This window comes from Mixophyes fleayi, chromosome 3 (assembly GCF_038048845.1).
Source record: "Mixophyes fleayi isolate aMixFle1 chromosome 3, aMixFle1.hap1, whole genome shotgun sequence".
NCBI classification, from domain to species: Eukaryota; Metazoa; Chordata; class Amphibia; order Anura; family Limnodynastidae; genus Mixophyes; species Mixophyes fleayi.
Genome location: NC_134404.1, coordinates 127,882,122 through 127,900,941, shown reverse-complemented (window position 1 = coordinate 127,900,941; position 18,820 = coordinate 127,882,122). Strand labels below are relative to the sequence as shown.

Sequence of the window (18,820 nt, the reverse complement as noted above, 5' to 3'; positions counted from 1 at the left end):
ATTTTACAGCGTGGGATGGAAAATTAATGAATCATCTGTTACCAATTTTTTAAATGCATTCTTAAGTAGGTTAAAACATTTGATACCACCCTGAGAAAAAAATGTAAATCTTAAATCTGTAGTTACTTAAATTAAAAATAAATGTATGATTTGTGATTCAATGCTGCAACCCTCAGCTTTCAGATTTAAAGGGAGCAGAACTTTCTAATGGCAGAGCTACAGATGGCGTCAATAAAGTGATTTCATGAAAATATACAGGATTCATCTACCAGAAGTTCATTGCCCCTTATACAAGTCACCGTACTCTGGCTCCTTATATTTCACAGTGTGTTTGGGTACATTTAATAATAATCATAAATAACATACTCATTAAAACATATACACTGAGACATATACATAGAGACAGAGTGGCTTTAACAATCTAGGATTATCCCCTGCAATAAATTAGAAGGAATAAGACGACTTCCAAAGATCTCCACTTCCTGAGCAACCTCTCTACCTCCTCCTCCTCCTCACAAAGGAAAAAACATTTTTGAATCTGGGCACAACTCAAAGCACATTCATGTGCCCAGCCTGAATTTATCTAGAAATACCCTGAACTGCTGCTTCTCCCATCGGATGAATTTTGGCAGAGACTGCCATCTTGATCCATTTGCTTTCAACATAAACAGATACACAGAAATAGGCACATGACATCATAAAATGGAAAGTGCGCTGACGTTGTATATTTTTTATCATTTACAAATGACAGTGGTATATTTACTAAACTGTGGGTTTGAAAAAGTGGAGTTGTTGCCTATAGCAACCAATCAGATTCATGCTGTCATTTTGTAGAATGCACTAAATAAATGTAAGCTAGAATCTGATTGGTTGTTATAGGCAACATCTCCACTTTTCCAAACCCGCAGTTTAGTAAATCTAGCTCCTAGGGTCTAATTCATATTCGGACGTTTTTGTTTCCATGCTGTATCTTGCCTGCAATAGCTCGGTGCATGCTCTGAAATGGACTTTACACCAATCAACACAATTGCATGCGATTCATGTCCGAACGCAAATGACACTTACTACTGCTTATGACTTGAGAAGTGGAACTATGATGGGAAGGGACGGGCGAATGTAGGCAATGTACAGTAAGTGCATGGCGGCGCAGATGTGGCTGATTCAAGTCCTAGGTTACTCTTAAGAGCGCTTGGTTTCAGACATTTCATTTGCACCAGCGACAGGACAGGCGTATGTGCCGACTGATGGTGAGGACTGGCACAGCATAGTCTTTGTTTGGAACAGTATTTGTATGCATGCCGCTAGATATAACAAAACATGTGTATGCAAGTAAGATATGCTATAAAAACGCATTATATGTATAGTACGCATTTAAACCAACTACATTTTTAATAATGAATATACTGTTTAGAGCTTATCTATGTAAAGCACCAAGACTCAAATCATAATGCAACTTGAGATCTGCTTGGATTTGAATACGGTTGGACCTACGCTCAAGTTCCATGCTATTTTTTAAATCGCAACTTACGTGCAAGTGACATTCTAATTTAAATCAGGCCCTTACAATTTAAAGTTGTTTAAAACATTTGTATTAAAGTGATAACGGCTAATGTAAAAAATCAGAGGGTTAAGTAAAGCATTGTGAAAGTTTTGCTTTAATGTTAGAGTACATTGCTTAGTGTATGATGAGGCATTTCTTTTTTTCCATCCACCTCCAGATTGGTGTATGAGGGAGACACGTAAAAGACTCCTCCTACAAAGAGAGATGATAACATATGAAAGCAGCAGGCATGTGCTGACATTTTTGTCATCTTGTGTTTTTTCTTCTCTGATTTGAGCTTTACATTATCAACAGAAAGGGCAGAGGATCCATCTTTTTTTCCAATTTAAACAGAGCTGAAACATCAGTTTCTAAAAATGCTGCTTCACGCTGTACAGGAACCAGAAAACAGGACTTAGGATGGAGAAAGCAAGCAGTGTGACCAAACATCATTCAAGAGACGAGCGCTCATGCCAGTGCTATAATGACACAGGATATATGATCATTTTCCATTCTTCAAGGCCCCGACAGACAGCAGTTACCAGTTTTGACTAATATACCTGCTACACAGACTTAAATCATCCTGTCTGTATCACATAATCCAACATCTGTATCAGGAACAGTCAGCGGACACTATCGGTTCTCTGTGAAAGGGTGGAGAGAAGGCAACCACAGTACACAAGTCAAGGAGGAAGACCACAAACCACATTGAGACCACCAATTCTGCAGACCACAAACTCCTACTTTTCTTCATACAGCTGTTAATTATTTTCATCAGAAAGGACTGTGCAGTTCTTTATTTTCTCTTAGTATCCAACGCTTGAATTACACAGGTGCTGCTTAAGTTTTACGTTGAAGCAGACAAGAGAGAGGGAAACAAGACTCCCCCGCTCTCTTTGATGTCAATGGAGCATTTCTGTCTTATCATCTGCAGTATCTGTGTCAGCGCTGCGTTGTCCCTTGTTCCCTCCGGTAAGAATGTGCACTCTCTATATCTTACTGATTTAACACCAATATATATATATACATATATATATATATATATATATATATATATATACATATACATATATATATATATATGTGTAGATATATATGAGTGTGTGCGTATATTGCTGGGACTACAGCAATTATTTTAGACAAGTTTAATTAAAAAGTAAAATATATTTTCACAGCAGCTGAAATAAAGAACAATGAGTGCATTATTTCAATTGTATTTTATTTACTGTACATGCTGGTGTAATTAAAAAAATAGAAGTTACCTGGATATATGCTGCAGTTATACATTAAAATTGGAACTAGAAATATCAATGTTATTAGTCAGTTGAGAAACAACACAAATCATAAAGAAAATGTAAATGTAAAGTAAAGTGTACACTAAGCCAAATCTGTGATGGAGAATAAATGATTTATTGAAACATATATTTCATGTGCCTTTTACCAGTGCACATTTTGGTACATTTGGACCTGTGTAAAGTAGTCAGAGCCATTGGTTTATTATTTTTCAAATTAAGAGTTAGGCAATCATTTAGATTTGCTGTTAGCTTATATTTTAGTAAACACAGTATTTAAAACCTGTATTATCAAATTCAATGGTCAATGCAGGTTACATCATTTAATAGCAGGTAAAAAGTGGGGTAATAGGTCAAATAGAAATGTAAGTAGCACATAAATCCATTCTTTGCGTGAAAGTTCTCCAAAAGCAAAGCTTGGTCCTATTTCTGGAAATCAACAGACAAATCTCAAGATGATGTTACCAGAACAAAAACTTTATCCTTGCAATAAAGCATTTTTAGCACAATACTCTTTAAATAATGTTTAATTACTAAATAAAAAGAAAGTAAAGTTTATTAAACAATGTAAAAACACATTGGACCTGATTCATTAAAGAGAGTGAGGCAAAAAATGAGCAAGTTTTCTCCTGGACAAACCATGTTATAATGCAAGGGGTGCAAATTAGTTTATTATTTTGCACATAAGTTAAATACTGGCTGTTTTTTCATGTATCACACAAATACTCGATAGCTTTATTTGTACACTGAAATTTAAAGTTAAAGTTGATCTTTGACATGCCCTACCCCAACTATAAATCTGCCATCACATTTTAAGTTTATATCCTCCTCATTGTATCTAAGTAATATGTGATATATAGGGGAGAATTCTATTCCCAACAAAGTAGCGCCGCGATAATTCTATTACCGGTATTACAGTAAAGTGGACCCGGCTTTCTGCTTGCAGCTCAGGGAGCAAAAAGCCGGGGTTGAAACTACCGTATTAACGGTATTTGAGCGCAATATTACCATAATAACGGTAAAAGTACCGCGGCCATTGAATTCTCCCCATACTGTTATTTATATGTGTATATGTGTGTGTTTGTTTTGAATACCATTAGTTCAACAATCTTTTTTAATAATAGAACTGAAAGCCCAAATCTGGACTTTCAGTACCATTGCACATGCACAAGGCGATGGAAACTGACCCAGTGATGTGATAAGTTTCTGGACCAGTATCACTGGGGCAACTGAGTAACACGCATCTGCCTTGCGATAGTTCTTTAACAAATGTAGGTGATGTGTCATTTTTTTCTTGCAGTAATAAAAAAAATAATCAATTATTAGTGCTATAATTAATATTTTGTACACTAATGTCTCTTTAGTATATAACTTAGTTAAAATTAAACATCTTTACTCAACCTCAAACCTTGTAGCATTGCCTATTTTAAATAATATTTTGGAAATATGCAGTATTGATGTTAAAGCTAGCAAGTTTTAATTAATTAATTTAAATCTAATGTTTACCCATGATAATACTCAGTCTGTAAAAACAGCATTGTCTTCCATACTTTGCTCTAGGATACAGTTGTAGCAATTTGCAGCACAAATTCACATATTTTATAGAGGAAGTGTAGCTAGAACTTTGCCATGCCCCATATACCCGTTTAAGGTTATCAGTGGACTATGGGGAAAAAACTACATCTGCAACATTTGTCGGGTAATTGTAACAGTAACAGCACAATTGGAAAAAAAGGAATATTTTAATGTTCAAGGGTAAGATCGAGGCTGTTATAGGGCTACGTACAGGCTTGTGGTTTTGGACAAACTTGCAGTTTATACTGTTTAGATTATGGTGAATTGTGAAACTTGGGAAATGTTTAGATTTTAAATTGGAGGCCTGGCTTGTATTAGTAATCTAAGTTAGTTAAGATAAACTTTTTTTTTCTACATTTGACCAAGAAAATCTTGAAAAACTCACACGGCCCTTCTTTTATACAAGTGGGTCTCTTGTCTTCCTAGGACACTTGGGAGATAAAAAGAAGGCTCTTTAATGTCATTTACATCCAAGTTTCATTATGGGAAAGTCTAGAAGCAACCAGTGCCCTTAACATGGCCTATGCTCTTGTGTGACTGAGCCTTCTTTTCACTCTAACTGTATCAGTATAGAACAGCAGATGATATATACTAATGCATGATGCTGCATTGATTACTATAGACAGACTAAGCCAGATGTTCCTGCCAGCACTAATCCCTACATCCCTGGCTATAAACTTTGGTAACTTAAAAGGCAATTTACAATAATTGAATGAATGAAGAGGAATAAATAAATGAAGATTTACCATAGTAGCCTATCAGGAATAGAGTTAGTGGTATAACTAAGAGTACTTAAAAAAAAACCCAATAAATGTGTCCCACTATTAAAATATTATACACCGTAATTATATATTTAAGCTTCCTCTTGAACTGTATTGTTATCATTGCGGCCTTTATTTGATTCCCTTATTGCATAACATTATGTAACATGTTGACATTATAGGTATAAAACAATATAATATTAATGCTTTGATTAACAAATATAACTGTGGCCGCTTTTTAAACTGTACCACTCATTTTTAAAATACCTTTTATAATACAGGTTCACACATAGTTATTCAGCATAAAATGTACTAGGTAATTGTGAACCATATTGCCCACAAACCTTCAAAGTGAATGAATTGATTAGTTGGTTTATAAAAATGTCTATTACGGTTACCACTGACAGGTCACAAGCCTAACTGGGCCCAAATACAATGATTAATACATGAAATCAAGAAGAGTTACTTTATTCCTTTATGTTATGTTAACATTATTAAGCTAATAGTAGCCTATTTTTAAATAATTTTGTAAGGAGGGTATACTATGTTTGTGCTGCATAAATTATTTTTACCTATCCAACGAACCCTTATAACTGATTTGTTTGTGCGCAAAGCTTAGTCGCTGATATCTCAACTACTGAAATAATTTGTGTGGCAAGTGGCAACTCATTTTTTTTTTTTTGCAGGGGGAGCAGTGCTGTTCACACATTTTCCTCTTAAACTCCATTTAAAAGTAGGAGAGACTGCTACATTCACCTGTAACTTTACCGGACTAAAACACAATCCTGAGGATATTAACTGGCATAGAAAAGAGAATGACCAACAAGTTAAAATCGCAGACTTAAAGAGTGGACAAAATGGTAGACTGTCCGTAACTATGTTCTGGGACCTGAGAAAGGCTGAGTTGAGCATAAGAAATGTAACACTTAATGATAGTGGAAAATATTATTGTGGATACTTGAACATAACTGTAACCAGGACCATTATTGTCAGCAATGTGTCCGAGCTGATTGTGGAAAGTAAGTATGTATCTGTATTATATGTATTATATGTATGCTTTAACATTGATAGAGTGTTAGTACTATTTTAAAAGCTTGGATTAATTAGATTACAAGAGCTAGTATTTATTATTATCATTAACATGTTCCAGTACAGAATAGTTAAAATAGTATTTAATATTGATTTGCAGATGGCTGAAGATACCAATATTATATATCATTGAAATGTCAGCGCCTTGTTTTTATTTGTGTATATACATTAAATAGTATTCAAGTAAAATTAAAGACTACTGATGCAACACATTAAAGGCAATATTTACCAATGTGATGTACAATGCTAAGCAATACATTTAAACCTTGGTGTTAATTTCCGCATAATTGCTGGGAGTGAAATAAATCTTCCCCTAATACTAGCTTAAAGCCATTCAATAAGGGGGGACCTTTCATTCTCGACATCCATCGATGGATCTCTAGAACTGTTATGTGTGTTCGTAGCATACCCTTTATTAAAGCCTGCACGCTTCTTAATTTGCTAACAAAAGTATCATATAAATGACATTTATGATTTTTATATTTGATTATAATATAGTTTTATCTGTAAGTTACACTACAAATATGGTGGCAATAAAAGTACATCAGGACACCATATATAAATAATGCAAATAATATTAAAAAATTATAACATATTGTCACGTTTCCCCACATGTTTTTTTGTAACTAAAACCAAATAAATTGTGTCAAATGTAAAACCAAATATTCTGAATTATATATTGACTTATTAATGTATATCCTGTATTTTCCATTTTATGTTTTTAAGCAGAAAAATATCTCAACTACATGACAGTGTCTATTAAGACTATACATGTCATATGGTCATTTCTTTAGGGTACCATGAGCTTTTAAGAAGTACACATTTGTGGAAATGTGGTGGATTTCCTATCCTGATGACTAATTAATTTTATTCTTTAACATTTTGTTAGCATCAATGCAGGATAATCTTGTAATGTAAGTTGTGTATTAAAAAGCAGGGTTATTGACTACAGAGAAGGCAATGCAACATGGGTTTGTTTGAAGAGTTAGTTGAATAGGAGGCTAAATAGTTCAAATTGCATAACAGCAGGAGTCACTTCTGATATTAAAATCTGAATAGTAAGGCATAGAATCTTGCCTTGTAATAATAATGGTTTAAATATACTGTATTTGTGTTGGTCAGGTTACCAAAGTACAGCAACAGAAGTCATAGATCTAATTGATCAAAGAGTATCACCAGGCAATGGAACTTCACTAAAAATGACCATCATTTCTACCTCCATCCTTCTGACCCTCCTTCTGCTGCTACTGATTGGCATTGCCATCATTCTGGTGTGGCACAAACAAAGTAAGTATTCAGAATTGTAAGATTTGTTTACTAAATAGGAGACAGATTTGACCTGTTTGAACTACATGATTTAATTAATATCCATAGTATGAATTGTAGCAGAATTGCAAACTTCCCCTGGTTTCTAGGCACTACCTACATATTTAAAGTGAAACTCTCACCAGGAAGAAAAATAAGGTTTGATCTATTTATTTATTTATTGTAAGGATCATCATTTTTTAACCAGCATTCTGAAATGAACAACCGTTTGCCAAGTAGAAAAGTCTCATAGTACTCAATATTTTAAACAGGTCAGAGTTTATGCAAGCTGTCTTCCAGTGTGACTCCCACATCCCCAAATCATTCCTGTGAATAGTAAAAATGTTCACATCGGGGTTTGTCTATAAAAAATAGTGGGTGTGGCTATGCAATTAATGTCAGCCAGGAACCATAATACAAAATGGTAACAGGCTGATCAGTAAGGTTAACTTAGCGCTGTGTCTATGCTATGTACATTATATGTCCTTCTCCACCCTCTTGTTTCTTCTGGGTCTCTTGTCCTCTTGCACTGCCATCTGTTATCTGTATCACTGTCTCTATGTCTATATATCTGTTCATCACTGACTCTTGTTTGCTATTTCTGTCTGTTTCTGTCTATTTCTATCTACACTTTACATTTTCCATAGTACTATTGGATGCAATGCTCATTAATTTTTCTGTATAGAAGCTACAATGTAATTGTTTATTTGTTATATTCCTGTCTTGTAGTAATGTCATTTGGAGGGTAGTGTCTATTTGAATTAGCATTGAGTGTGTCAGGGTTGCTTTGCGGAGATGAACCTATGAAAATATCACTGGCAACTGTATTAAAAAATATTGACAGTTTATTACTATATATAGTGGGGTTTTTTTTCAAGAAAAAACCAACAGATTCTGAAGATTAAATCTCAACAGAGTCATTGAATCATTTCATGTAGCTAAACAGATCTTTTTTTACCTTTTAGGAAATAAGCCATCACAACCTCAAGTAAGGAATCAGGTAAGAACTATTCACATTCCTCATTTAATACAAACAAAGAAGACGTCTGCACCCTACCAAAGCCCTTTTCTCAAGCACAATATGGTTTGTGTGGTGTAGTGAGTAGGTGTTGGAAAAGCAGATGAATGTTTGCCATTGTTAGTTACTTACTAGCTTCCAGCTGCTGGTGCGCAGGTGAAGATACACCATAGACGATATCTCACACCATTGCAAAATACAGGTGAGACAGAATCAGTCTCTAAAAGTTGTTTCTTGTGACATGATACACATGTTCTCAAGACAAGTATATTTGTATCTGTGTGTATCGTCTCACAAGAAATAGCTGTTTGAAAAATAGTCCTGTATTTTTTTAATGACTTGTTGCTTGGTCTGAGTTATGTGTTGGTGTGGTTGACGTGGTAGTGAGTGCTGTAATTACTTTTCTCTTGGTCATATGTCTTTGAATCAGAAAAACGAAACAATGGCATTCTTGAGATATAAAAAATGGGGGAAATATCTTATTTTTTCTCTATAATATAATTTTTGACCTGATAGTGGGCCCCTGTTAGGAGTGTGTCCCTTACATTACAGTCCTACACTGATACCCAATTTCCTCTCTGGCTTACTATAAAAATACATAATGTATAGTTGATTGTACTGTGTCAATAAGATGTTCTATTGCTCTAAATGTTCAAATTCTATTTTCCCATTACTGAATTAGGAGTTCTGGACGAAACCTACATATTGTTAAAATGTTTGCCATAAAAGAGTAAAAATTAACGATATACTACTACTTCCCGATGGTATTATATTTAAATAGACAATACTGACCTCTAGCTGCCCACACTGCCCCTTCCAATGCCAGTACCGTCCATCACCTCTATAAGTGGAAGCAAAATACATCAAAATGTAGTTTGAACTATAATTCATCAGACCACTCAGCTAATTAAAGCATGGACCATTCCTCAAGCTGTGTACGGAGGGAGGAGAGTGTGTGTGTGGATTTGGGGTGGGGGCAGGAAGGCAAGAGCAAATTGTAATTGAAATTGCATCTCACTGTGCTACTGCAACTTCTGCTTAGTGAGGGCAACAAGAACTTAGGTATATTCCATTACTGAGAGATGATGGTGATTGAGCATTGTTCATTTTTATGATTTTTATAAAGAAACCTCTAACATCTGATTGACAATTTTTATTTTAATGATAATATACTTCATTTACAGGCCACAGTACAGCAAATAAAAGGAATACAGTGGAAATGTAACTATCTATCTATACTTTATGTAATTCAGCAATTAAGTGAAACACCTATTTCTCCTTGTATATTTGCAGGATAAACCTCCTCAGGATCCTGCAGTTTACACTGTAGACTATGGAGTATTAGAATTTGGGAGTAGTCAACCCTACAGGAAGTCAGCAGAACTGTGTGTATTGGAGCAAGTTGAATACGCTACAATCATGTTTCCACAGGAAAAGCCATCTATGGGAGATTGCGAGAAGAGGACAGCATGAGGCTGCATTATTGGACTAATAACAATAAAGTTGTGAATGTGTATAAGTGACATAGGGTGCTGTGAAAGAACATTTCTGGTCAGCAACACTTCATTGCTGGAGTAGGTAGTATTCATTCTGTCACCGTAAGATTTCATCATAATCATCGTCATCATTTATTTTTATAGCGCCAGCAAATTCTGTAGCACTTTACAATTGGGAACACAGTAATAAGACAATACTGGGTATTACAGACAAAGATGTAAAAAGACCCTGCCAGTAAGCGGATAAGCAATGGAACAATGGGAGTTTGATACATGTGGTTAAGTGCTACATATTGCATATTGGTCTAACCAGATTTCAAAGGTAAAAAGTTCTTAGTGAGTTAAATGATCCAGTCACACAGCAATATTGGTCAATGGGTTGTTGTCTTTTGTGAACTGTGTAAACGGAGGTAATAAATTAACCTGCAGAGGTCAAGAGGGAGTTTGAGGAATATTATAAGCTTGCCCAAAGAGGTAAGTTTTCAGAGAACGTTTGAAGAGGAAAGCCTTGTTGTGTGAGGGAAGAAATTCCACAGAGTGGGTGCAGCCCAAAAGAAGTCCTGTAACCGGGAATGGGAGCAAGTATTGAGTGCAGATGAGAGACACTGGTTTTCTGCAGAATGGAGGTGTCGAGTTGGGAGATATTTTGAGACAAGTGCCGAGATAATTGTTGGTGCTGTTTTGCTGATGGCATTGTAAAGTAGTAGAAGTCTTTCATATTGGATTCAGTGAAAAACTGGCAACCAATGAAGAAACTGACAGAGTAGATGAGCAAAGGTAGAACGATTTGTGTGCAAAACAAGTTGTAGGGGTGAGAGTTTGGTTCAGGGAAGACCAGTAAAGAGGAATTTGCAATAGTCAATGCGGGAGACGATGAGTGTATGAATCGCTTGTGTGAGATACTGTATGTGCATATTCTGGAAATGTTTTTTAGATGTATTGTATGTAACATGATTTAGATATAGCATCAATGTGGGTAACAAAGCATAGTTCTAAGTCAAGGATCACACCTAGGCAGCGAGCTTGGGCTTATTATAATGTTGTCAACAGAAGTAATGTTAGGTAGGTAACTTCTGTTGGTGGGTGGGAATATTATTAACTCTGTTTTTGAAAGATTGAGTTGGGGTTGGTGAGAGGACGTCCACAAGAAATAGCAGAAAGTCAGTCAGTAACGCGAGCCAACATAGATGGCGAGAGATCAGGAGAGGACATATAAATTTGGGTATCATCCGCATAGAGAAGATACTGAAATCCAAAGGAGCTTATTAGTTTTCCAAGAGAAGTGGTATAGTATAGATAGAGAACAGCAGAGCCTTGTACTGAGTACTGAGCCTTGTGCTACTCCAACTGATAAAGGAAGAGGAGCAGAGGTGGATCCGGAGAAACTAACACTGAAAAAGCAATTAGATAGGTAGGATGAGAAGCAGGATAAGATAGAGTCTTGTACAACTAGGGATTGTAGTGTTAGTATGAGAAGAGAGTAGTCAACAGTATCAAATGTAGCAGAGAGATCCAGGAGAATTAGAAGTGAGCAATGGCTTTTAGAGTGATCTGTGATCAAATCATTGACAACCTTAGTCAACGCTGTCTCTGTGGAGTATTGAGAATGAAAGCCTGACTGAAGAGAATCCATTTGATTGTGTGAGGAAAGAAAATGTTTGGGGCAAGTGTATGTAATTCTCTCGAGGAGCTTAGAGAGGCTTGGGAGCTGAAAGATGGGACGATAATTTGAGAGAGTTTGCATCAGAATTTAGTTTTTTCAGAATAGCAGTAATCACTGCGTGCTTGAATAATGACAGGAAGATACCAGTAGAGAGAGAGAGATTACAAAATTTATGGGATGAGCATGGGAGACAGAGATCTACCGATTTGTGAGGGTATAAGGTCAAGGGGACAGGTGGTAGAGTCGGAAGATAAGAAGAAACTAGGAACTTCATCTTCATTTGTGGGATCAAATGAAGAGAGGGTGTTAGTGGGTCCTGGGAAGGAATTGAGCTGGTTGTTTTTTGAGGAAGAGGACACCATTTCAAGTTGTACCTTATCAATCTTGTCCTTGAATTAGGAAACAAGATCTTGGTCACTGATAGTCGAAAGGTTTAAGATGGGAGGACTGAGAATCGATTTAAATGTGTTAAAAAGGCAGTTTGGGTTAGACACCTGAGCAGAGATGAGAGATTGGAAGTTTGTTTGTTTAGCAGTATCGAGAGCATTTTGATATGATTGGTAGAAAGCAGTATATGTGAGGAAATCATTAGAGTTAAGAAATTTACACCAGTGACATTCTGCTAAGCTTTGATCATTTTCATTCCTTACCTTACTACCCTCAGCAGCTTTAGAAGGCATATTATAGAGAAAATGACGTAGGTAAACATATAGCCTTGATTTACATGGCACAGTTTTGTTATGTGCATCTGGGAAAACAACTGGGAGATTTACTGCATTTTACGTAAAAATGTGCAGTAAACTTTTCTCTACCGAGCAGCATATAATTGTTCAGATTAACCTTCCTCTGGCACTTGGCAAACGCATTTTGCATTTGTCTTCTAAAATTTTAAGAATGGTTGATGTGTACTTTGTATATATTCTACTTTCATTGGTTATTTGTAAAAAAATGTATGTATATTTATTAAAATATTTGTTGCATTTCATATCAAGTTGTTTTTGTGGTCCGTGTTTTAAGGTATAAATGCAAAATATAGTGTAAACAAAGAAGCACACAAAATGCTCATATTATAAAACCTTCATAATAAATAAATACATAAGCTTGAAGTGGAGGCACATGTCGGATTTGTCTTGTACTTCTTAAGGACGCCACTTTGATTTTTACAGAACTGTGCAGTTTTACTAAAGTAAAAAAAACATTAAAACACACAAAATTGACATGTAATACAGACAGTTCTGATGTCCTATTATATCATTATTAATTTAAGATATAAATAACGAACAAACAAGAATTATTTTTGGGAGAAAAACTGAAAAGTTTAAATTAGTAACTGTAGTGGTCCTAAAGTGGTAGTAGTTCGTAGTAGTAGGTAGAAAAGTGGTGACAGTAGGTAGCAATCAAGAAAAAGTGGTTGGGATTAAGTGTCAGGGCAAATCCAAACAACAGGTTATAGACATACACCTATGAATGCGCTAGAAGGACAAATTGGTGCATTTTCACAAATAGAAACAACTCTGTTCTTGTTCACGTTTATAAATGACCCAGTATGTATCCAATCCAGTGAAGTAAAACAGAAAATACAGCCAGAATGTATAAGAATTTCAGAATTCTGTTGACAAAAAAACACTCTCAAGAGGCAATTTAAAATAAAATAAAAGAATTTATTAAACAGTTATATGTAAAAATATACGAGAAAAGAAACAAATGGGAAATAACTAAAAAAAATAGGCAATGCATTTAAACATATCCGGGTAGAATAGCTCAGGTAAGCACAAATCACGGTTTAATTAATTAAATACTAATAGTAAATTCATCCTGTACGCTGAAAAATAACATTTCAAATCAATAAAATTTAACAATGAAGGGGAAGGGAGGATACGTGTGAATAATGGGGTGGAATCAAAAGGGAAGGAAGTACAATTTCGGGCCCGAAGGTTTAAGGTTTCTGGTAGTGTGCCAAGCGGTGGTTGAGCATTACAGAGAGGATGGGTAGCACTATGTTTTCACATGATTTTGGTTTGTTTGTGTTTAGGGCTGAACAAGAATTATAAGGGAATTTGCAGAAAAGGGTGAGATCACAGGAAATCATATGAGGTTTTGGAAATTTATGCATACTTGTCTACTCTCCCGAAATTTCCGGAAGGCTCCCGAATGTCAGGGAGTCCTCCCGGAACAATAGGCATCCTACTGCATCTTTATGGAGACAGGGCTTAATGTGGTGATCACACCATTAAGCCCTGCCCCTGCTATGTAATGCCATGATTTTCAGCATTTCATAGCAGGGGGCGGGACCAAAATGACATGATTAGTCAAGCCCCACCCCCACATGCCCATCTCTTTCCCCTGAGCTCCCAGAGGCCAACAAGATTAGGTGCTTGGGAAGAGCCTTTGAGTTGTAAAACTCTCTATGGACTATTTGGTTATTGTAAAAGCTTAAAGTGCCTGAATTGAAGATAATCACAAAGAGCTTGCTTTGGTATATTAAGATATTAAGCTCAATAAAGTCAATCAAAATCCCTTTTAGTGTACCTCCTGGAAATTACCAGCTTGAATCAACATATTGTGATATCTCCTCCGCAAGCTCAGCCCTTGCACCACTTCATCTCCGGTGGACGGAGCACGGTGAGGCGTTCTGTTGGAATAAATATGACACAGCTGATTTACACAGTGACAGCCAGATAATGTTGGGTTGCACTGTGAAATATCCAATACCACACAAAGACAATGAGTGGCTAAATAAACACACCTCTTCACCACTTACTACTAAGTAATTATGCTATACATAAATAATATACATCAGGCTGTCTTTTGCCTTTTTATAAAGGACTGGCTTAAAAAAATAAGATACATATGCAAATTCTTTCCTTCATTTGCATAAATGATTCCCTGGGAAATCCTTTATTGATATCTATGTGGATGGCCTCTATGCATAAAGAACAAAATATTTAAAATGTCTTTATAGTTTCTGAGAGCTTCATTGAAACTCTGTCCAATGTTACCAAATTACAGATAAAAACATGTTTTCAATCAACAAATTGGTATGAAAACAGACTACTCTTAAAAGATCCACCGGTTCAAATTTAGAGGTGCAGTAAAGTATGGTAGTCTGCAAAACTTAGGAAAATCTAGAAGGTATGCAAATTCCCCATCCTCCTAATGGAAGGAAAGGTCTATCCACATTGTTTTCTCTCTTTCCCTTATCCAAAATTCCACCCCCTTTTATTCTATTATTAAACCCTGATATTTTACATATAATAATAGTTTGATAGGGTAACCATAATTATATTCATATAAAATAAATATTTTGTTGACAGGTAACATGAAGTTAAATATGTTATAATTAGAGATGCTCAGGTTGGTTCTCCGAGAACTGAGCCCATCCGAACTTCGCCAATCCGAGAACTAAGTCCAGCCGACACAGTACTTTTGCGCGCCCTCGGAAGTGAAAATAAGGCAAAACGTCATTGTTGCGTGGTCAGATCTCTCGAGTTTTGGATTCTATAAGTACTGCCCTCCATGGAGATCGGGCGCCATTTCACAGAGAGACACAGAAGGGGTAGCACGGTTCTTGTCAGTCTCTAGTGCAGTTGGACAGTTTCATATTTAAAACAGAAAGAGGAGGGGTGGCAGTTTTCTTAAAAGTCTCTAGTGTCATTCTACTGAGTTATAGCTGACACAGAAACAAGAGAGGTTCCATTGTTGTTGCCAGTCTACAGACTACATGCCATTGCTCTATTGTTAATTGCCATTGCTGAAATAGAAATAATAGGGCTGTCAGTGTTTTTCAAAATCTGCAGTCACATTGTACTGTGTTATTATAGCTCACACAGAAACAGGAGATGTGCCAGTGTTGTTGCCAGTCTAAAGTCAATGTGCCATTGCTCCAATGCTAATTGTCATTGCTGAAATAGAAATAATAGGACTGTCAGTGTTCTTCAAAATCTGCAGTCACATTGTACTGTGTTATTATAGTTCACGCAGAAACAGGAAAGGTTCCAATGTTGTTGCCATTCTACAGTCTACATGGCATTGCTCCATTGCTAGTTGTCATTGCTGAAATAGAAATACTGTGTACATTGTACTGTGTTATCAAAATGGATTCACAGCAGTACACAGAAGACCAGGAGCACCAAGCAGCTGCTGATGATAGTAATCCCTCTATGTCATGTGCTAAAGCCTATGTTAAAGTGAATAGTGTTTTTAAGTCAGAGAAACAAAAATTTAAAAAAACACCATTTACCTTGGTAAAGAAAAAAAGACGTTAACTGCAGAAAAAAATAAAATTGCAAACATGCCATTCTACACACGCAGTGGCAAGGAAAGAATCAGGCCTTCGCCTTTCTCTATGAGTGCTAGTTCTGCAAATGTCACTGAGGCGTTTTCTTGTAAGGTCAGCCATGACCAAGCAAGACCTTGTCATTCTGACTCAAAAAATGGTGTCCAAATACTTTTTGCTTGTAAATGTATGTTCGGATTCAGAAATGACACAAATTCCTGAGGAGAGTCTATCCACGAGTGCTAGGTGTAAGTCTGACCTTTCTGATTCTGTACCCATAAAGAAGATGCCTTTCAGCATTTCCGCAGATGTGTGGGTGAGCAGTCCAAGGGGTAAATGTATTAATCTCCAGATTCTTGAACTCCCACGAGTTCGGCGTCTTCAGCGCTTAAATTTAAAGCGGCGCTGCCTTGTAAAGGGAAACTTCCCTTTAGTGCTCAAAAGTACTTTTGTTTGGGTCAGTTTGAACTGGTCATTCAGAGTCAAATCATGTGAACAATGGGGTGGGGAAGTTTCCTCTCACCCTTTGTAAGGATCAAAAGAACTGGCCTATAACTTGCAAGGAACTGGAATATCATTAACCCTGGACCAATGAAGACCTCACTAAGAGTTGTAATCTGTACAAGCATGCTGGCTTTTGTTCTATCTCTTTGATCCTGGCAATGTGAGAGCATGGCTGCATTCATTGAACCTGGGTGAACCCTATAAGGAAGATGTAATGTATTTTGTGTTTTTATACTTTCCTGCTTTATTCTAAACATCTTTAATGTGTAACAATGGCTTGCTGTAAAATCCTGCTATATTTTGCAATTAAATACATTGTGCGTTGGAACCATAAGAATCGCATTGGACAATGTTTTTTTGTTAAGCGATAAAATTACTTTAATACCCTGTTTTGCTCACACAATAAACTTGGTGGTGTAGAGCTTTTTTAAAAATTACTGGGACGTGCAGGAGATGCTGTCTGTGGCCCGTAAAGTATCTGGACATTTACGGCATTCGGCAGCAGCATGTAGGAGATTGCAGCAGCTACAAGAGCAATTTAATTTGACTTGCCACCAACTGAAGCAAGAGGTGGTAACAAGGTGGAATTCCACCCTGTATATACTTCTGAGGATGGAGGAACAGCGAAAAGCCATCCACCCTTTCTCCACAAGCCATGACATTGGGGAAGGAGGGGGGATGTATTTTACTCAAGCGCAGTGGAGAATACTTTCCGTGTTGTTGTTAGGGTTCTGTTCACAACCACTTCCTTAATTACAGCCATGGAGCCAGACACGTGATATAAACGTTTAAACTGTTTATTGCAGTAAAGTAAAGTCCAGGTAAGGCAAAAATAAACAGTAACAGTTCAGGCTGAATGGAACAATGGATTTCCAGATCTTGGCAAACAAGCAGTAAATAATAAAGAAATGCATCAGATGACTTAACTGAAACCAGTTTGTAGTAGCAGCCAGAAACATGCAGGTAATCCAGGAACAGAGAGACACATGAGCAGGCTAGGAACATCACATGAACAGGCAAGAAAACTTCAATGACCAGCAAAGGATACAGGAATCAGCAGGCACATATAGGCCACAGACAGGTGTGGAGTGATTAACTAGCAGTGCAAGTTAACCCCTGACCGGAAAGGCTGAACAGCAGTACCCCAGGAGAATCACAGGCACTGCAGGGTAATATGCACACAGGGAAACTAGGCAAATAATAACACAGGGCAAAATGCACACAACGATACAAGGCAGATCATAACAGCAGGGTAATATGCACACAGGAAAACAAGGCAAATAATAACACAGGGCAAAATGCACACAAAGAAACAGGGCAGATCATAACATAGCCCCCCCTTTAAGGAGCGGATTCCAGATGCTCCATACATGCTCCTTTCAGATTTTTCTCCTCTTCTTTTTCTTTTTATAAGATCTCCCTGGAGACACAATTGGGCTCTTCTCTAATGGAGTACAGAGAAGACCCAATTCTTCAGAAGCAGAAGAATTGGCAAGTTCGTCCACTAACACTCTAGTATCCTCCAAAAATTCGGTTTCAGAGTCTGAGTCCCAGCCTAGAGTCGGAACAGGACTGTTAATTTTATGAGAAGATGGTGAAATGCCCATGAAGCCGGTAACCAAGGTTTGTTGTTTGTGATTGTTCTTTTTATTTTTTGAAGATATAGGCTGACCAATGGAAGCAACAGACATCGATGACTTGTGAATAAGCTTAGGTGCAGAAACACAGGCTGGAATGGAAACAGAAGAACTATGACCAGGAAACTCAACTGTTGATGGAGAGTACTTCTTGCACACAGCGTTAACAAAGTCCATGGTATTATGGATAATGGGGTTATCAGAATTTAAAAGGGAGAAGGCCCAGGTCTGTGGCTCCCCTCTAAAATTCATGATCATAAAACTCACTTGGTTAAATTGGCTGGCAAAGTAATCTGGCGAGTCTTGAAACAGTTTCATGGTAAGCTGAAGAACCGAAATAAACTGTTTGATGTCTCCATCAAAGAAGACTGGAGGAGGATCTGATGACTTGGAAGAGGCATCTGGGCATTCTGGCTCACTAGGAAACTCTGGGGAGTCTTCAACTTGAGCAGCAGTCTCTGGAGAATCCCTCATTGGGATGGCAGAGCATAAGTCCCCGACTGGGACGGCAGAACAGGAGTCCCCGAGTGGGACGTCAGAGCAGGAGTCCCCCACTGGGACAGCAGAGCATGAGCCCCCACTGGGACAGCAGAGCATGAGTCCCCCACTGGGACGGCAGAGCATGAGTCCCCCACTGGGACAGCAAGCTGGGCACATTGGATGG

The 18,820-nt window shown here is 37.1% G+C and overlaps 1 protein-coding gene across 1 annotated transcript; it reads left to right on the top strand.

Moving 5' to 3' along the window:
- The first annotated feature begins 1,817 nt into the window (after nt 1-1,817).
- On the top strand, nt 1,818-12,723 carry PDCD1 (programmed cell death 1). Its single transcript, XM_075202329.1, has 5 exons — nt 1,818-2,512; nt 5,855-6,187; nt 7,380-7,544; nt 8,528-8,562; nt 9,874-12,723. Exons 1-5 carry the CDS (start codon nt 2,440-2,442, stop codon nt 10,051-10,053), a joined length of 786 nt encoding a protein of 261 aa, XP_075058430.1. The 5' UTR covers nt 1,818-2,439; the 3' UTR covers nt 10,054-12,723.
- The last annotated feature ends 6,097 nt before the right edge of the window (nt 12,724-18,820 follow it).